Source organism: Epargyreus clarus, unplaced genomic scaffold (genome assembly GCF_041222505.1).
Source record: "Epargyreus clarus isolate Ecla_fem2 unplaced genomic scaffold, WU_Ecla_fem_2.2 ptg000019l, whole genome shotgun sequence".
In the NCBI taxonomy this organism is placed as follows: Eukaryota; Metazoa; Arthropoda; class Insecta; order Lepidoptera; family Hesperiidae; genus Epargyreus; species Epargyreus clarus.
In genome coordinates this window covers 10,167,516-10,188,692 of record NW_027332227.1, presented here as the reverse complement: position 1 = coordinate 10,188,692, position 21,177 = coordinate 10,167,516, and the positions used below count along the sequence as shown (strand labels likewise).

The 21,177-nt window shown below is 38.1% G+C and overlaps 1 protein-coding gene across 3 annotated transcripts in view; it reads left to right on the top strand.

The window, feature by feature from the left end:
- The window catches only part of drpr (multiple EGF like domains draper), a 36,989-nt gene extending 15,935 nt beyond the window's left edge, over nucleotides 1-21,054 (top strand). Inside the window, exons 2-19 of one of the 3 annotated variants that reach the window (XM_073083927.1) lie at nucleotides 2,064-2,295; nucleotides 4,933-5,228; nucleotides 5,927-6,173; nucleotides 6,860-6,988; nucleotides 7,299-7,416; nucleotides 8,613-8,824; nucleotides 9,812-9,957; nucleotides 11,360-11,510; nucleotides 11,871-11,977; nucleotides 12,324-12,485; nucleotides 15,872-16,078; nucleotides 16,566-16,721; nucleotides 17,192-17,368; nucleotides 17,673-17,840; nucleotides 18,302-18,460; nucleotides 18,949-19,122; nucleotides 19,214-19,342; nucleotides 19,510-21,054. In XM_073083927.1, the coding sequence (XP_072940028.1) occupies nucleotides 2,195-2,295; nucleotides 4,933-5,228; nucleotides 5,927-6,173; nucleotides 6,860-6,988; nucleotides 7,299-7,416; nucleotides 8,613-8,824; nucleotides 9,812-9,957; nucleotides 11,360-11,510; nucleotides 11,871-11,977; nucleotides 12,324-12,485; nucleotides 15,872-16,078; nucleotides 16,566-16,721; nucleotides 17,192-17,368; nucleotides 17,673-17,840; nucleotides 18,302-18,460; nucleotides 18,949-19,122; nucleotides 19,214-19,342; nucleotides 19,510-19,847 (3,177 nt within the window). In that variant the 5' untranslated portion in view covers nucleotides 2,064-2,194 and the 3' untranslated portion in view covers nucleotides 19,848-21,054. Of the gene's footprint in view, nucleotides 1-2,063; nucleotides 2,296-4,932; nucleotides 5,229-5,926; nucleotides 6,174-6,305; nucleotides 6,381-6,859; nucleotides 6,989-7,298; nucleotides 7,417-8,612; nucleotides 8,825-9,811; nucleotides 9,958-11,359; nucleotides 11,511-11,870; nucleotides 11,978-12,323; nucleotides 12,486-15,871; nucleotides 16,079-16,565; nucleotides 16,722-17,191; nucleotides 17,369-17,672; nucleotides 17,841-18,298; nucleotides 18,461-18,948; nucleotides 19,123-19,213; nucleotides 19,343-19,509 lie in introns of those variants that run through there. The other 2 variants (XM_073083926.1, XM_073083929.1) reach the window with 2 other exon arrangements.
- Nucleotides 21,055-21,177: the final 123 nt, after the last annotated feature.

The following is a 21,177-nucleotide window of genomic DNA, read 5'->3' as shown; positions in this document are numbered from 1 at the left end:
CCCAGTATGTTGACATAATATTTTCCATTTCTGTTAGGACACTGTTTTGTCATAAAGTTACAAATATGTTTTGCTATTTGCAATAACTCCATGAATGATTCCTGAAATTATAGCTGGTTCTGAAAATTATTTTGTCAGAGTTGGTATAACAGGGTTGGCATAACCTTGTGTTGTAGCAGCTCTAGCTTGGTGCTTAAAAATCATTCATGCTTTATACTGTGTATTGTTAGTGCAATAGCTAGTGATGGAAGCATTCAAGCCATTTGCCACATATAAATGTTAGCGCAGGTATCTCGTACTCAATGGCGAACGAGTGAAAGGTTTAGTGTCAACAAAGTAACACTTGGAGTATCTCGTACTCGACGGTTCTGATGCTTTGTATATTCGACCACTTGCCACATAGAAATGTTAGCGCGAGTATCTCGTACTCAATGGCGAATGAGTGAAACGTTAAGTGTCAACAAAGTAACACTTGGAGTATCTTGTATTCGACGGTTCTGATGCTTTGTATATTCGACCACTTGCCACATAGAAATGTTAGCGCGAGTATCTCGTACTCAATGGCGAATGAGTGAACCGTTTAGTATCAACAAAGTAACACTAGGAGTATCTCGTACTCGACGGTTGTGACTCTTTGAATATTTGAACATTTGCCACATATAAATGTTAGGGCCAGCATCTCGTGCTTAATGGTGAACATGGGAAACATTTAGTGTCGACAAAGCGACGCAACGAGTATCTCGTACTCAATGGCTCGGGTGCATTTTATATTTGGACCATTAATTGCTAAATTATATGCATAAAAATGCAAGCATCTTACGGTTAATGGCGAATATGAGCACCGTTTGGTGTCTGTAATGTGCAACAGCGAGATTGGCGTGCATGAATAGTTTTGAAGTTGTAGATACGAGAAAGATTTTCGAACAATATAGTTTCTTTCTGAGAATATGTTAGTTATTTAGGCATTTATATAGTCGTGCACACATACTGTAAAAGGTGAATAATGCATTATTTTCTTACATACCTGGTAAGTAATTTGTACATAACCTCTGAACCGGTGATCCAATCCGAAGAATTGCTTCGTAAATCCCTGCTACTGCGACTACAACTACGCAGACGTGATTCTTCATTCCTAGTTTCCATTTTCTTCATTTTTTCACTAGCTTTGCTTCACTATACACGTTTAACAAAACTTTGAAAAAATAGTATCACGATGCCTTGGAAGCGCGAAAAAGAAGTGAGGAATCCGGAGCTGTCACTGTCATACGCAGTGTCAGTGGTCTTTAAACTTTTTTTGTTTTTAAAGGCTAAACAATCGCGATGCCGACGAGTGGGAAGAAGGATACTACATTGTAATTCTCAATTATATTTCAGATCACCATGAAATAAAATTAGGAGTAGGCTTCCACGATGTTTGAAATAACTTAAGTCGGTGTGTGCGTATGCTTCGATTTTTCGAACCGATTCGTAGTGGTCGCAGTGGAGTAGGTCAAAGAAAGTTAATTCAAGCGTCTAGTCGTTGGTTCGATTTATGCAAGAAACCGCTGAGTTTCTAGTATTTAATTAATTTGCCAAAATAATTAATTTACTACCATTTACATATTTAGCTAGCACTTTATAAACTGATAATCTTTTCAAAATATCTATAAACATGTTACAGGTAGTTTTAAAGTAGTGTTCTGGAATGTATTTTTGTTGCTAGGGGCTTGATGTAAAGAATGTGACCAAGCAGTGTCGGATTTCTGCAAACCCTAAGGACGACAACTTTTAAAGACTTCTATGCAATGATCTGTTTAATTTCTTGACAAGACGGTCTTCTTAGAATTTGGCACCGTATCTTAACACTGTCAGATTAGTATAACTTTATGACTTCCATGAACATATCTTCATGAGCTTATCTTCCGAGCAAGACAAATTCAAACAATGCGTGTCGAGTAGCTGTTTGTTAACGTTCATTACTGCATATTTTAAACGATATTATAAGTCGTTCTGCCGTGTCAGGAATAAAAATAAAAATACGTGTTAAACTGTAATAATAATATAAATGTTTAATGTTGTTTCAGACGAAATTCAAAAAGACAGCTTTACTACTTACGATTAGGAATATTATAACTAACGCGTTTCAATGGTCATTGTGACGTAAAGACGCGAGAACAATACATTTGTTATGGAGACACGACGTTGAGCCGTGTAAATGGAAACCGCGATGTGGTGGCAGGCGGCTGTACTGCTGGCCCTGGCCGCCTGGGCCGACGCACTGCTGGAGGGACCTAACGTCTGTACACGACAAGAACCGTAAGTATTCCATCACGCTTATTATAACTATGTATAATAATAGTGGCATCATCCATTATGATGAATTACCCATTTTTTCGGTTAGATGCTTGGTCAAAACTGCTATGCACCCACCTGGAAATATTTCTGGCGGCGCCCATGGACAGGACTATCCATCCCTTTAGTTTCATTAAATTAATAATAAAATTGCAATTATTTAAATGAATATGAATTTGCTTTTGTAAAGCATATAGGGTAGTATTAGTGTTATCCTGTGGTTTTGCGGTGGAGTTAACTCTGTTTAACTTTATATGTACTCGTATTTATTTGTATTACATTTATTAAGTTCCCAAATAAGGAAAAACATATTTCTGTATTACTAATTGTCTCCATAAAATCGGCGGCGAAAATGTTATGTTAATTAAAGTTATAAACTATGTACTACGTTCATGAGTATATGTATAGTATCCTTTCATTTTGCTACAGTTTATAAATAACTAGCTGACCCGGCAAACTTTGTACCGCCTCAAAATCTATTTATCAAATATATTTCGTATAAAATAGGTATAGCCTATGTTACTCGTTGATAATGTGGCTTTCGAATGGTAAAAGAATTTTTAAAATCGGTCCAGTAGTTTTGAGCCTATTCATTACAAGCAAACAAACAAACAAAGTTTTCCTCTTTATAATATTAGTATAGATTATTATTTTAACTTTACTGTGGCTAAGGGGGACTATATAACTTAAGGAGGTTACCAAACAGATAAAGGGCAATTTAACATAGGCTGGATTGATCTAGGAATACGTGAATATACCAGGACTAACATTTTTTAATATTAGGCAGTTACTTCGTTAAACTTGTTTACTAATATCATAGTTTCATAAATCAGATAATAATTAGCAAACAGTCTGTTATGTATAACGATGATAAATTCATATATTAATTATAAACATAAGCAGAGTATTTGTATTATATTACATCTTCTTGCGGTCTCCAACTTAAGGATTTGGATATGAGTGAGGGATATTATAGACATTTATTTATCTACTTCGGGCACTTGCTCTCTTATCAAAAAGAGTTATCAGAGTGTTATAACGGAAGAAAATAATAAACTGCCCGTATACCGGAAGCAATCCGGATAGACAAATCTCTATGAATCATGTTCATTAGTTGATAACACGGTTGAAATACATTATATGGGGAATCCCAATTAAATATATTTACGACGATAAATAGTAATGTTTAATATTCAGTTATCAGACGTAATCGTAAAAATTGGATAATGTACTTACTTACCTACTTGTCATCATTGCTAAATTGTGTAACTTATGTATTGAGAGAGTATACTGTTAAATTCTGTAGGCAAAAGGTAGGATAAAAATTATTTTAGAAGCTACATGCATTGAGCGGTACATGCAATAGTAGAGTCATAGACACAGTTGAGTATTTTGCATTGTTCCATCCTGATTTATTTGCAACACGAGATGGGCCCCTCTACTAGCGTTCAATTAATCTAATTTACAGAACTACTTGTCAGTACGCACTCACTACGAGGTATGTCATGTCAGTTTCATTTGTTATCTAAATCCCCATTACCTTTGACACAACAATTGTATATAACTTACAAATTAGTCATAACACATGATGACAAAGTTAGTACGTAGGTACAGTAGTCCATTCCTTAGTATTCTATTTTCACTAATAATAATTGACGTGCATGACTCATATGAACTGTGTATATGTATCGTAATACTAATACATACTTATATAAACATTTTAATGCTAAAGTAAGGTTAAAGTAGGGAATATTATAAGAATAATCTGTTCACTCGTTCACAGTTGTCCGCCATATTATCATTTTTGGAATTTAAAATATCAATTAAAACCGTAAAAACGTGCTAAGTAAATAATAAATATCAATATTTTATCTTGATTTAATCCGCAACGTTAAACGAACTGTTAATAAAGTAGTACTCATAAAAACTTAGTTCTTATAAAATTTTCATCGCATTGTACGATTTAGTACGCTTATTATTAGTGTTATTACATTGAATTTGATTTAACAAATCTCAATGATTAAAATTAACTTCAGAAATTTTATTTACTTATAAAATTTAGAAAACTACATAGTGCATTTTAGATTTTTATTTCATGTAATTTTTATTAGCACTTATTCAACTTATATCGATAAAATAAGCGCAGGAAGTTCAACTTTCTGTTGAGTTTCCTCTTGGAAAGGTCGGTTGTTATATCTTATCTTAATGAAAAAATTACACAGCCATTGTGCTTTGTTATTCAGTAAATGCTTTGTTTATTGTTAGGTATTTGCTTTTGAATGCAGGGGTGACTGATTGTTCGTCGCAAATGCTTGCGTTATTGAACAAGTCATGTCAATATTTCTACTGGGTGATAAGGGAAGAATTGTTATTAACATGTTTATGACCTTTAATCATGGCAGTGTTGTTGTCGACCCATTACTGCCACTGCTGAGCATAGGGTTTTTTCGCAGGAAGGTTTAGGCCATATTTCACCGTGCTATTCAACTTGGTTGGTAGCAGTTTTGATCGTAAAATGCTTAGAAAACTTAAGTAAACATACAATAAACGGCAATTATTCCTTTGTATGATTATTATGGAAATTAATAATACTAATTACAGGTATGTAACAACAATTCGCGTGTCAGAGCAGCAGGCGTATCAAGTGAAGGAGTACTCATGGTGTCTCAACGTACCACCACGATGTTCAAAATACAAGATAAAATTCAGGCCGGTGTTCAAAACGCAGACCTTGGTGAAACACAGGCCGGTGGAAGAGTGTTGTCTGGGTTACGCGCCGGACGCGCAGGGGGAGCAGTGTGTGCCTGTGTGCGTGGAGCATTGCGTGCGCGGCAAGTGTGTAGCGCCTAACACATGCCTGTGCGAGCACGGATACGGCGGCCCCGCTTGTGACATATGTAAGTGGATCCGATGGATAACACCTAAATACGGTAATTTTGCAAGTAACACGATCGTTGCCCGCATCGCCTGTCTGCACTTTTAGTGGCGAAATTGTGCCATTTTATTATGTTTGTCGCTTACACTTTCTGTAACGTGATACCCATATTGCATTTTTAAATACTAGTTGTAATCCGAGTCTAAGTTGCATAATAATGATTTATTTCGTCACGTACTGGTTCGTGGGTTTTAAACCCACAAGCCCAAGTATGAGTAGAAAAGAAAGTTGTAATTAGATTCTATGCCCAATAAACAATCGGTCAAGGAGAAGATTGAATCTCATTTTATTATTATTAACTTAGATATTTGTATTAAAATTGGCATATACTTAAATTAGAAAGTTCGCTCAGTGGACGATTAAAAAAAAACAAATTAACGAAGCTTTAGCGATTGTTAAAAATATAAAGGAAAAAAGAAAATACTTTTTTATTTGCATATTTGCATATAGATAAATATTAAATAGGCATGTTGGTCCGATATATCCTGAACCCTGAAAACCCATGCGTATTTTATAAAATCCGTCGAGGATTCGAGCGACACGTTATGCGTCAGAGGTGAAGAATCTTACCAATTGTGAACAATTTGACTATTTATTCACAACATTAATGCGTTATAAATAGTAATTAACGCCATATGTAGCACATGTGACGTTTTCCAGCATGTCCGGACGGCAAATGGGGTCGGTCATGCGAGCACGAGTGCCGGTGCCTCAACGGCGGCACGTGCGAGCCGCTGACGGGCGAGTGCGCGTGCGCGGCGGGCTGGCGCGGCGACGCGTGCGAGCGGGCCTGCGCGCCGCCCACCTTCGGCGACAGCTGCGCGGAGCTCTGCCAGTGCAAGAACGACTCGACCTGCCATCCTGCTACCGGAGCTTGTACTTGCGCGCCTGGACTTACGGGACCACTGTGAGTATGGCACTGAACGTTATATAACAAGCAGCAAACATGTGCTACTGACGGGCGACTGCGCATGCGCGGCGATGCGTGCGAGCGGACGTGCGCGCCGATCACCTTCGGCGGTAGCTGCGTGGAGCTCTGCCAGTATAAGAACGACTCCACGTGCCACCCGGCTACCGGTGGTTGTACCTGCGCACCGGGATTTACGGGACCTCTGTGAGTATCTGAAACTGAATGTTGTTCAGCAATCGAGTGGAGTATGGGTATTGGAATATCAGCTAATGAGGCACTATATTCTGCTTTTGCTAGTAATATGGTATAATTGTAGCATTACTTGTAAGATCTTCGGTCACATAGTAAAAAGATGATTTTTTTAAATAGAAGATGATTGTGCAAGGTAGATTTTTATGACGATAGTGAGTGACTTGTTGACAAAGCATTGTGTAGGCATTTTAGTCTCGCTGGTGAGAATGCACGTACATATTATCCTGTGCTATTGGCTATTGCAAAATAGATAAAGCACGGCTTCTAAAACCAATAAGGAACGACCAGGTTACAAAACTTACGTCTATCTTGCACACTATCTCTTCTGTAGAAAAATTGAAGGTAGAAAGTAAATTTTCGCTGTGGTAATATTTGCCTGGTGCCTTCCAATTTTTAGGAAGTAGTTTATTTTAGAACTCGCATTGTTTCAGGTGCGACGAACCATGTCCGGGCGGAATACCGTGTGTACAAATGTGTCGGTGTCAGAACGGCGGCAATTGTACGGCGTTAGGTGGCTGCGAGTGTACGCCGGGTTGGACGGGCGAAGTGTGTGCTAACAAGTATGTATGATTTTACCGTTACTAGTAGTGTCCTGTAGGTTCACAAAACTGTTAGGGAAAACAAGAAATATTTTTCGATGTCAATCCTAGCTAAAACAATAATCAATTATACACATTTAGCATGTCTTCAGAACACGTTTTCAACTCTTAACTTAACCCTTATACTCCCAAATCCCCAATACAATATAGAAAACATGTAAAACTTCTTCATTTAATAAAGCTTTTTCCCCCCTAAAACTGAAACCTTGTGGAAAACTTAGCACAAAATCTCAGGTATTTAAAAAGTGTACCTCAAATATTTTTCCATTAGATGTCCTTCTGGGAGGTGGGGAGAAAAGTGCGAGAGAACGTGCGAATGTGCAAATGGTGCTGGATGCCACCACGTTACCGGCCAGTGCCAGTGTGAAGCTGGCTTTACTGGAGAAAAGGTATGCTATATCTTCCTTTAAAAAAAAAAACTTTAACTTACTACTTATTTTACTAATCAGATGTTTGTTTATTAATTTGGAAAGTCGTTATTCTCCTTAATAAACTATTTTCCTTATAGTGTATTGGTCATAAATGGATAATATGGTATAATATTTGCATTGTTACCATTGAACCCTTCTTTATCTACAAAACGATGTAATGATTACTATATTTACTCCTTGATTATATTCTTTGAATTTTTGTAATTGTGCAATTATTTAACTTAACAAGTGGTAGTGTTAATATGCGTAATATCCTCAATCATTTGTTATAATGCAATTACAAATAAGAGACATTATTTTATTATATATGTTAACTGAAAAGGTTTTATTTCTTTTTTTATCGTATTCTTTATATAAACACACCTATTTCTTTCTGAGCTCTAACAGCAACACTTTTTTGCTCTATTTATTAAATATTGCATTTTTGGTATTAAAACAATATTTAATATGTTATGACAGGACATAGACAAAATATTTAGTAGCTTAAAATAGTATTTTTTTATGTTTATCAGGCCCTGTTTTACTTCATATAAACCAGAAGGTTAATCAATATGGTATAGTATGCGCCAAACTTCTAGTCCGCTCTGAAGTTGTTGCGCGCAGGTTTAGTTAGCATATACTCCGTAACGTAAGGGCACACTAACTGTCTATGTACCCGTAGGCGAGAGCGGGCGGCGGCCGGGTGGTGCGGATTCCGCGCTGTCCTCGTCCAGCAAATAACTACAATTTGCTATTGCGACGCGACTCGTTTCTATATTCGCAGTGGACTAGCAATTTTTTTTTTATAAGAGGAGTAGCAGACGAGCATACAGTCCACCTGATGGTAAGTGGCTACTGCCGCCCATGGACATCTGTAATCAATCCCAAATAGGATTAGATATCTGATCCTACCTGAGGTCGGCCACAGATGCGCCGCTACCCCTGAGGACTAAGCTGAAATGCCTCGGAAAAGTCTGTCTCCCTTACCACACCCTTCAAACCGGAACACAGCCGCGCCTAACACTGCTGTTATAAGGTAGCAATAGGTGTGGTGGTGGTACCGCCGGAGTCGAATCACAAAGGGTTCTACCACCTTCAACACGGACGCGGACTCTAGTTTCTGATGCCTATAGTTTGTATGTACTCTAATCTGCATGCATAAATTATATTCGCAGTGCCTGGAGGAGTGTCCGACGGGTCGCTGGGGCGCGGGCTGCGCGGGGCGGTGCGCGTGCCTGCACGGCGGCGCGTGCGGCGCGCGGGACGGCGCGTGCGCGTGCCGGCCGGGCTGGGCGGGCGCGCGCTGCGAGCGCCGCGCCTGCGCCGACGGGCTGTGGGGGCCGCGCTGCGACCGCAGCTGCGAGTGCACGCCCGCCACTACTGACATGTGAGTATACAGAAGGTAGTAGAACCCTTTGTGGTTCGACTTCGGCGGCACCACCGCCATACCTATTTCTACCTAATAACAGCAGTGTTAGGCGCTGCTGTGTTCCATTTTGAAGTATGTGGTAAGGGAGACAAACTTTTCCGAGGCGTTCCAGCTTAGTACTCAGGGGGTAGCGGCGCATCTTTGGCCGTAGGCCTCAGGTAGGAATATCTAATCCTATCTGGGATTGATTACAGATGTCCATGGGCGGTAGTAGCCACTTAACATCAGGTGGACTGCATGATCGTCTCCTACTCCTATATTATAAAAAAATACTCATGTTTGTTTACTTTACATGAATATATAAATGAATCGCGTCGCCATAGCAAATTGTATGACTACACTTGCTCGCAACAACTTCAGAGCGAACTAGCAGTTTGGCGCGGACTATATTCCCTTAAGTAATAATTTTTCTATACATATTTTGCCAACCTAAAGTCAAATGGCAATGTCTTGTATGAAATTATAAAATGTCAATGTTAATGGATGTTAGAGACTGTTTGATAAAGTTTGAACTAAAAGCGGTACAAAATGGAAACGGAAAAAATACTGCAAGCTAGTGCAACAGTGAACTAGTTGTCAATTGCAGTAGTAGAGGAAAAATAAATATTGGTGCGATTTACGCTGAAATACACTGCGAAAAATAAAGAAATATGATTTGAATGTATAATGCTAAACAATATTGTAGTTTGACATGTTTTCTTCGAATTTATCTTATAAATTTCATGCAAATTGACGTCCATTCACCGCTAAGTTCATTAGTACAATTAAGTTATCAATTACATATGAAAAATAACATTAATAAATAAATATATTATACAATAGATATGCTTCATGATAATATATCAAAGAGACATTTATGCAATGTTCAACATCCATAGGAAAAATGACCATTTTAAATTTACACTTTAAGCCATCGATAATTAATAATTTTGTTACCTGTGTCAGGTGTGATCCATGGACGGGTGCGTGCGAGTGCGCGGCGGGCTGGAGCGGCGAGACGTGCTCGCGGCAGTGCCCGCTGCTCACGTACGGCAAGGGCTGCCGCGCCGCCTGCCGCTGCGAGAACAGCGGACACTGCTCGCCCGTCAACGGTACGTACACCCCCAGTGGCGGATTTAAAAAAAATTAAGGTCTAGGCTGTACACTTTTTGCCGCCCCTGCTTCTACAATTGTCATGTCTTACATTTTTTTTATCCAAAAATTTCGTTAAAATTCCACATAAATAACAGAATATGGAAGTCACTACTCTCGGAATATGCAATGACAAGTGATCAAGTCATCGGCAACATTTGTTGCAGACTTCTATCTGTAAGGCATCAGAAGACCAGAAAACCGTCATGCAAAAATCTTTTTGATTTCTATGAGGTAGCAAAGAAAAAAAAAGATTCGGTCCCCAAATTTGCCGCCCCAAAAATCTGCCGTCCTAGGCTGAAGCCTACTCAGCCTGCTGGTAAATCCGCCACTGCGTACACCACTTTAGCGTTACGTAACAGGCTTCCTGCTTTTCTCACTGCTCTGAAAATAAAATTATTTAAAACTTATTGCCCATTGCTAGACACCTTATTAATTTCCTAATATTTATAAATTTCTTCTGGGGGTACATGTCTAAAAATAAATTGATTTAAAATTTATTGCCCGTTGCTTAACTTCATGCAGCTTAATTACACCTTTCGTAATATTTGTAGATATCTTCAAGATACTTTCTATTGTAATAATAGCAAGTTACAATAAATAAATGTAAGTCTTTAATTACAGTGAAGGCCATTGATACTATTGGTATGCAAATTAGAATGTGAGTAATTTAATGCCTCGATGTTCAATTCGACCTTCGTTCTTAAATGTTAACCAATTGATAGTGACAACTTTCCAGCTACGAAATAACAAACACTGTATAAAAATAGAGACTATGCTAAAAAAAACCTATTGTATAGTGCCTGAACCTTTGTTCAATAATGATAATGTATGTATTTTAGGTTTTTTTCAATTGTTTCTTTACATATTATGATCGTATATGTTACATCTATCTAATACCTTTAAACGAGCACTTCTTGTATGTATATATATATATATCAACGATTTCTGAAACGGCTTCAACGATTTTCTTGAAATTCTGTATTTCGGGGTTTCGGGGGCGATAAATCGATCTAGCTAGGTTTTATTTTCAGAAAATGTCGTTTTAACCGTGTTTTCATTGAATAAAAACCTCCTACAATATCAATAGAATATGAAGCTAAATTTCGCCACTATTTACGAAGTTAGAATAACTCGGTCGGGAAATCGGCCGCTTTAAAATGCAGGAAACCCGGCTTCGAATGTCGGTCTGATTGTTTCTTTTACATTTTCTCTTTTTTTCGAGTTCATTCTTTTTGTGAGAAAAATAATTGCACTCGTGACTTTTCATTTTAAATAATCGGATTTTTTGTTTTATCATCACAACAGGACTGTGCATAACATATGATGCAATTGTTTGTAAGTGTGTCCGTGGTTCCGTAGGATCGTGCCTGTGCGCGCCGGGGTACCGCGGGCAGCGCTGCGAGGAGCCGTGCCCGCAGCCGCTGTACGGCGACAACTGCGCAGACACCTGCGACTGCCACAACAACGCCACCTGCAGCCACGAGACCGGCCAGTGCCACTGCAAGCCCGGGTAATGGCAACTACTCACTCGTTCATACATCCGTCTGTCCATCTAGCTGTTTGGTCACGGCTTTACCTGCAAAAACGGGGTGGCGAGAGGCGATTTTTAGTCACTGTTCTGTATTGTACCGTAGATGACATGATAATAGATCTGAGTAGGTGATATGATTATGGATCTTGCAATAAATAAAAAAAAAATGCGTAAATTCTAAGTGATTACTAATAAGAGATCATCACACGTATTCGTATTACTAAATCTTAGAGATCTACTAAATTATTCGTAGATCTCTAAGATTTAAATATTTTTTACTTTATTATCGTATCGCTGTTTTGAATTTATCTATATTTTATTTGCGTTTACTATTTTCAGGTTTCACGGTTTAAAATGTGATCGTCCGTGCGACGGTAAAACGTATGGCTTGGAATGTCGCCAGTTGTGTAGTTGCGAAAATGATGCGCCTTGTAACCCAATCAACGGTAAGCGTTACACAATCGTATTGTTTTACTAAACATAAGGCAAGAAACTAAAAAAAAAACTATATAGACGAATGGCTAATAATGCATGATTTGTTGTAGTTATATACAAACGGTGTTTTTGCAAAAACTTCTGTCGTCAATCATTTTAGGTATTCAGCACGAGAATATAATACTTTGTTAATTCATTATTTATTTATTTATTTACTCGGCAATCCAACGGCGTTACACTTATCGATAAAAGAAAAATACAATTTGTTGCTTATATAATATGGCCAAAAATGGATTACACTAAATAATGATTATGAGAGATTAAAAATATGTTTAAAAGATGTGACTGTTGATACAGGCGAATGTGTATGCGGTCCGGGCTACATGGGAACGCGCTGCGAGCGGCGTTGCCCGGCGGGTTTCTACGGCCGCGGCTGCGAGCTGCCCTGCAACTGCTCAGAGAACGCTAACGGCTGCCACCATGTCACGGGGGCGTGTATCTGCAAACCCTCTTGGAGAGGTACTTAGCCACTATACTAGCTTGGTTGTGATGCTATTGTGACGACTTCTCGCTACTCTACAAGAGATGGCGCCACGAGTATTCTGAATCACGCTATCGAAGTTTTCTAAATATCCTGCATATATACAAGTTCCGAACTGAGACTCTTGGAGCACGGCCGCTCCCTGGGCATGATCACCTAGTCCGGCGGGAGATCTCCCTTTGCCAGACTATTATAAATCGAAAATCAACGATATAACCAATATTTACGATATGACACACGACCACTGACATTACTTCACACGTCACATAATGACGATATAATTTATATTCATAAACACACATGTAAGGTAATAAACACCATCATTATGTTTATTAATTTAATTGCTACTCGTCATTTATTATCTTGTTAGTGATATTGTGCTATTTTGTAAGGTATTTATTATTTATGCGCATTAGGGTGTCCCGTAAATATTTTTTTTCGATTTTCTTAACAGCAGACCCCTCAAAAGTTGCGTAATTAAGCGTAGATTAATAAAAAAATAATGAAAAAATTATAAAACTACATCTTTAGGGCTCTACCGAGCTTCAAAGTTTTGCGAAATTGACATTTTTTGGTGATATTTCGCTGTTCATTATTACTGTTCCTTAACTTAATTTTAAACATTTAATTACTTTATTTTCTATATTGGGTCAATACAAACAAGTCGTTTTGTTTTGCTTACAACAACCCATTACCAGCGACTTCGCATTTGTTAGGATTTAATCAGCAAATCCTCACATTTTCACAAGTTTTTTGTTTTGACCTGCGAGTGTTTTCTTTGTGGCAAAAGCAATTATTATACAATATTTGCTATTTATACTATGTTAGAACCATACTGAGAACTTGATGATCGGCAGCTACCAACTATATAGGGGCATCCAACTACATTTGCGTGTCATCTGGAGAGCTCTACCTAACTTTGAAGTTTTATAAATTTTACATTTTTACAGACACGCAACAAACATCTATCAACCGTACAAAATTTAGTTTATAATCAATGATAATAACATAAAATAAAAAAGTATTTTCTACCCAGAAATTGTGCTTGATTTTACAACATACCTATCAATAATAAATCCATCTCTATAAGAAGCTATATTTACAGTTCAGGAGGCCTCTGCTACCAGTTATACATTTATTTCTCTTCACGTGTCCTCGTTTTAAATATGTTAAAGAACCAACGTTTATATAACCTGAAGCTCCACACAATATTTTGGTATAAACTCTAGTAAAGAACTTTACTTATTGCGGTTTAAATATCCTAAGTTTAGTGCAACTTTAAGCTTATCTAGTCTTTATTATTCTTTGCTATACCAGTAATCGAAAGTAGTCGCTATTATCAAACAACATAGTGAAAAGCATGTTTCCTTCGCATACAAATAAAAACATTTCTTTCGACAATAGAATCGACGATAGAACTCAGATTTTTGTGTTAAAATCAAGAGTAGGTGCGGTGAAATCTTTTATGGTTACACATTAGGTTCAAGAAAATATTTCACATGTATTTGAAAACAATTACATAGTTCGTTGCGAATAGTAAATAGTGTTTTACTGCGGTGGCTTATAATTTGCCTGATTTGCCAAAAAATGTAGTTAATGAAGATATAAAGATGAAAATTATCTTTGTGAAACATATCCATTTGAATCAACTGGACGCTGTTGTCTAGACCGGGATAAACGTCCCACTCGAGATGGCTACTTCTTTTAATATAATAGCAACTCATCACTAATGCCATACTGAGATTTTACATTGACTACTTATTATATTATACGTCGTTAAAATATACGCCCGATTTTATTTCTTCTCAAGAGAAAGACTTCTTCTTTTAACTTTGGATTTTTACTGAAAAAGCTGAGTTCTGTTATTGATTACTTTATCGAAAGATTTTTTTTCTGTGCATTATTTGTACATTTTCTAGGAGCCGAAGTAGAACCATATTACATTGTATGTACTCTCAATTTTACACAAAAATCTGAGTTCTCTCGAGGTTTCAATGGACGAAAGGAATAATTTTGTGACAACACTTTTGTCAGTACATTGTATGATGATAATGACTACATTAGGGACTTAGTATTGCGAAGAATAATAAAAACGGGTTAAAATTAAAGTGGTACTAAGCGCAGGATATTAAAATGGCAAAGAATCGAGTTCTCTGCTAGTAGATAATATTACAACGAAATAATTGTATGTCTCGAGCGCCAGGTCAAAAAATGGCCGGTTCTTCAACATATTTTTATCAAGGATCATGTTCTGGCTTAAGAGCTCTGATTTTGTTTATACGATATTTTCCCTGTCACATGCAATCTACATAAAGATGTAACAGGTAACAGCAGCGTCATAAAGTGTAACTACGACGAAGTTACAATATCGAGCAAAAATACCAAATCTTGGACACAAAAATAAATTTCAATATCAAGTATTTGTCATTAATTATAAGCTCTATATTGTTTTTATCGTTTTATCGTCTTTTTCTATTAATTTTATTACAAAAAAACTTCTTAAACGTGATTTTTTTTATTATTCTAGGTGTCTGTTAAAATGGATTTTTTTTAAAACTTCAAGGCTCGGTAGAGCCCTCAAGATGACATGCAATTGTATTTTTTTTACTTTATCCGTAATCTGCGTAAAATTACGCAACTTTTGACACCTCTGCTCATAGTCTAGCTCAAAAAAATTTTTTTTTCATACAAGGACGGGACACCCTAATGCGCATGCTTAGATACATCACATTACGCTTTACGCTATCACATTAATCCCACACATGCTATTTACAATTTTGTTCAGGTCTTACTAGGATATTGGTAGGTACGTATAAAGCAAATTGTGATAATAAAATGAAATTATCTAAGTACATTTACTTGTATCGTGTTTCTTTCAATACCGCGCATAATTCCACCGCTACCACATTAAAGCACACATATTCAACTACTGGAACATGCATTGTTCATCAAAAAGGATCGAAATATGCAATCATCATTATCATCAATAACCCATTATAGTCCCACTGCTGGGCACGGGTCTCCTCTCAGAATGAGAAGGATTAGGCCATAGTCCTCCGCGCTGGCCAAGTGCGTATTGGTTGAACTTCACATAACATACCTTTGCGATTTTTTTTTTTATATATCTCTCAGGTATGTAGGTTTGTTTCCTCACAATGTTTTCCTTCACCGTTTAAGCAAGTGATAATTAATTTCTAATACGCACATAACTTTGAAAAATCGGAGGTCCGTGCCTGAGATTTGAACCTCAGACCTCTCGATCGAGAGGCCGAGTTTCTTAAATATGTAATAACCTCATAAAAATAACTAACGCATTGACACACATATGCATTATCGGATGTGTATGATAACATTGCGTGCGCAGGCGTGCACTGCGAGACGCAGTGCGCGGCGGGCTCGTTCGGCGCGGAGTGCGGCGCGCGGTGTGCGTGCGCGAACAACTCGTCGTGCGACGCCACGTCGGGCCGCTGCGTGTGCGCGGCGGGCTGGCGCGGCCCCGACTGCAGCCAGCCCTGCCCGCGCGGCCGCTACGGCCTCGCCTGCCAGCAGCTCTGCCCGGAGTCGCCGGACGGTGCGTACATACTGCAACAAGTCAAACATTTAAGCATGAGAAACGAGAATGTGGAGCAGATACGAATCGGATTTCTCTCGCGTTCTCGCGAAAATCTCGCGTGTGGAGCGGGCTTTAAACTCAAGGGAATAATCTGATGTAATTCGTGCTCTTGCGAGACGTCCGTCTCTCACCGCAGCAGAAGTAAGATTGACTCATCGGCCGGGGCAGGTTACATTTATTATACAAACGGTGGGTATTTACAGAAGTATTTTTCGACAAAAATGTACCACAGTATGTAGAACTTATTTCGCTACGAATATTACTTCTTTTTTGTCTTATTAGCAATAATGTAAAACAGAAGTGTTTGAAAGGTTGATTTGATTTATCTTTGATCGATCTCAGAAATTTAGATTAAATATACCATAAATGTATAAGAATATGTGTTTAAACATATTTTGTTTTATTATCAATGTTATATAACAGACATCTTTTTTAAATATTAAAGGCAACACGACCTGTGACCCCGTGACGGGCAAGTACACGTGTCCCAGCGGATACACGGGCGTAACATGCGAGTACCCGTGTCCGCTCGGCACTTACGGGGAGAACTGTGCGCAGAAATGCACCTGCAAGAATGGTGCTGATTGTCATCATGTTACGGGTGAGTTGATATTTTTAGTGTTTAACGATTTTGTAAGTTAGTGTAATAATGTGGCTTTATTTTTTTATTATTTTATTAATTCGTTTATTAAGTTATTAATATTCGTTTCTAAAGTTAATAATTGACCAATATTGCAATATAGTGGAACAGCAATGAGCTGACGAAATTTTATTTATTCATTTATATAAATTTATAGAATTTAAATATGTTAAATCCTTCAACTGTATGTGGATGGTAAAATCCGAAAATAAGAAATAGCAAAAAATGCTCACAGGAAAGGTTGATTTTGATATAAATAAAACTGCGTGATTAGATTTTCAAAACCGGGAGTGAAATGAATTCATTAAAAAAACCTGTATTATTAATAATATTGAATCAAACACAGAGAAATATTTGTGAACTAATGATAAATGGTAAAGCAAAGGAAAGATTCCAATATCAAAATGTTCGACATTAACTATTTGTTGCAGGTGTGTGCCAGTGCCTGCCGGGCTGGCGCGGCGCGTCGTGCGGCGCGGCGTGCGGCGCGGGCTGGTGGGGCGCCGGCTGCTCGCAGCCCTGCCGCTGCGCGCCCGGCGCCGCCTGCCGCCCCAACGACGGCTACTGCCGCTGCCCGCCCGGCTACACCGGCAGCTACTGCACGCAGTGTTAGTATCGCCATCACCATATACGGCTGACTGTACACGACGACGGCCACTGCCGCTGCCGCCCCAACGACGGCTCACGCACGCTGCTATTATCAACATTACACGATATAACGACAGTGCAGAACAACGAAGACTACTACCTCTGCGCTTTGCTTACACAGATAGCTACAGTACACAGTAATTCAACTGTAGTGTATTGTCAGTTAACTAACATGTTTAAAAATGTTACTTGTTACTTATTATTTATTTATTAAATCATATTCAATAACATTACATGAATAAGAAAAAGTATTCCAATGTACAGTTTGTCCGGAGGGCTACTTCGGCGACCACTGCATGGAGCCGTGCAACTGCTCGTCGTCGAGCAGCTGGGTGTGCGACCCGGTGCGCGGCTGCACGTGCGCGCGCGGCTACATCGGCGAGCGCTGCGACCTGCTCGCCAGCGACGCGCGTGTAGTCGACGCCGCCTCGGGTAAGACTGGGGATGTCGATTTCAAATAGAGTAACTGACGAATCGATTTTTTGGATCAGAACTTAAATATCTTATCTGAATCGATCTTACATTCCTAAAAAAGTGATTTTTTTCCTGTTGATGTCTTGTCTTTCTTTATTGACTGAATTTCTACGCGGTATAAAAAACGCGTGTCCACATTTTTCAAAATAATAGTTGTAGATAATCAAATAAATTGATCTAATAAGAAACCGATCTTTAAGTTAATTCTAAAGACTACTGGTTCTACAGACTTCGTTACAATTTTTTTTTAAGTTTTCCAAAAAAACTTACAACTTGTTTCAGAAGTTTGACATTTTATAACTCATTTGCTAACTTACTTTGTTTTAAGACTGTTTTCCATTTTCTTATTAAATAAGAAGCCAGTATACTTGAGACAATCTTTTTTAAATCCATATGTAACGTAACGTTCGTATCAGTAGGTTCATCGAACACGGGGCTGACGGTGGTGATGGTGGTGCTGACGCTGGCGTGCGCGGCGGCGGCGCTGCTGGTGCTGCTGCACTACCGCAAGCGCGTGCACTCGCTCAAGCGGGAGATCGCGCACGTGCACTACACCGCCGACCCGCACTCGCAGCCCGGTACGTGCTTTCAAATCGTGTCGGTAGGACCATCCAACAGCGGGAGATCGCGCACGTGCACGTTTCATATCATGTCAATAGGATCAACCGAAAATACTGGTCTGATTTTTGTGATGCGGTCGTGCATGACGCCAGTAAGAAACGCGACTCCGTGTGTAAACAACCTAAACCCTCGAGCAATTCCTTGTTTCCTAATAATTGCCTATGTAGGGTACCACACCCCAAGTTCCACAGATGCTGTGTCGGAAAATTATGTTGGAACATATATATACCTAATATAACTGTTTGCTTGCTGTAAACATGAATGCAGTTACACAAAATTTCACCACCTTTAGATGTTTTAACACATACGTACCTACCTATTAATGTAATTATGGTTCTTACATGTCCTTTCCATTTTATTACCTATTGAAAAAAAATAGATTTTATGTTAAAAAATTTAAATATTAAGTTGGATCAATAAATTATACCTTATTTTGCTATTTCAGAACAACAACACTTCGACAATCCAGTATATTCGTTCCAAGGATCCACCCGAGGGGATGATTCCACGACTTTACTCAATAATGCGACACACATATTCAACAACCTCGGAACTGGTAGTAAACTCAGCAATACTGCCATGGAGAAACTTAGAATGACCGCCACCGGTTCTAATGATAGTACGTATAAATATTGTTTGTTTTTGTGTACGTAAAATATTTTTTGATTGTAATGATTTGTCAAATCAACAAAATATCTCTTTTTTTGCAGCTTATAATCCTCTATCGTCACTGAAAAATAAAGATGCTGACTTGACAAATCCTAATTTGTACCATTGTATAGAAGACGATAACAAACTGGACCATGTGTATGACGAGATCAAGCACAAAGAAGGATATGGTAAGAATCACTTTTATATTTTACGTTATTACATTATTTGTAAAAAAAAAAATATAGATATTCATATATTATCTCAATCTTAATATTTTAACAATTATGTCATACATATTGAACTATATCGATTGCCATTCAATTTTGCCTAAGTAAGTGCTTACATTTTTATACAGAAAAAGAGTACGATCACTTGAACTACACGCCGCCGGCGAACACCTGGAAGCCGCACTACCAGCGGATGAACAACGGGTTCGGCGGTAGCGCGCGCTCGTCGTCGCCCTCGCCGCCGTCGTCGCTGTACCCATCGACGCTCGGGCCGGCTACAGCGCCACTCGGGCCGGCTACAGAATCACTCAGGTCGGCGGCAGCATCACTCGGGTCGGCTACAGCATCACTCGGGCCGCCGGAGCCCCCCGCGCCCGCCATCCCGCCGCTGCCGAAGCTGCACAGCCGCGCGCCCACGCCGCCCGCGCGGGACCCGTCGCCCGACCGCCCCGACACCCCCTCGTAAAATGAGTGAGATAGCTTTAATATAATGAGTTGTCGACCTAATGAGGTTTTTGTATGAAATCGTTGTAGTGCCTCTCGCGGCCTAATTAATTTATTACGGGGCACACCATTTTTAATGATGAAATGAAAAAATTATATGCGCGTATTATTTCTATTTTTATTCTCGAAAAATGAATTGACTCCTTAAAAGTAATAATTAATAAAGCCATAACAGTAATCACCTTTATATATGAGAATATTATGTGATGTGATTTGTAGAAAGTAATTTATCCCAACGAAATGAAATGTTTATTTGCTGCCTACATTTTTTAAATTCATAATTTTAATCTTATAAAACTAATATTCAAGCGATAAATTTAGCTTTAACTTTACATATTCGAAATTAAAAATAACATTGATTGAAATTTCTTTTGCGGTTAATTGAAGATGTGTTATAACAAAATGTGCCCTTTTATTTTGCTACAAATGTTAATGTCATGAATCAAATTAGTGTAAAATATTTTTGTATACATTTTAATGGTGCTCGTTTGAGCATTTATTTACGTAGTGATAAATTAAGTGAATATCAGTCACTAAGAAAATATTGTTGCATGATCTCTTCTTACATTTTATCTTTCTAACGTTTTATATTAAATAAGTAATATGCATTTTATACATCTTAAACTACGTAATTCGTCTCATTATATAAAAAAATATACAAAATTTAATGTCGAATCTTTAAGACAAATGGTTATTGGTTAAAGTATGCCTTTGTCCAACTAGATAGAAAATTATTAAAGGTAGCTGAATAGCTAGATAGCAGGTAGCTAGATTAATAAAAATCGTATCCGGCTGAGAAAAAATATATAAATACATATCTATTAGACGATACGCCATTTTTAAATATCAGGCAATTGCAAAATTATTTAAATAATTAACTAACATATCAATTAACTCAATTAAAATTAACGTTACCCGTATTAGTTATAGTTCCCCACATGTTTTTGAGAAGCAGGCGCGATATATTGACATGTTGTTCGTGCAAACAAAATACGTACAAATACGTATATTGTTCAATATAACAATAAACATTTAAATTATACGCCATATGCAATAATTATTATTATTGTTGTCATATAAGCTCCTGAACCTGAACATAGACTTAATTTTAATTATCATCCCCATCAATTAATATAGCATTTGGGCTTACATATTTTTTATATATAACGGAGTAACAGTTTAAAAAAGGCGTGACGTCAGCACCGCTGACGTCATAATTATTGTTATGATGTTGATGAATGACTCATAATGAAACCTTCGAAAGCAAACCACACGAGAATTGTTGAGCTTCG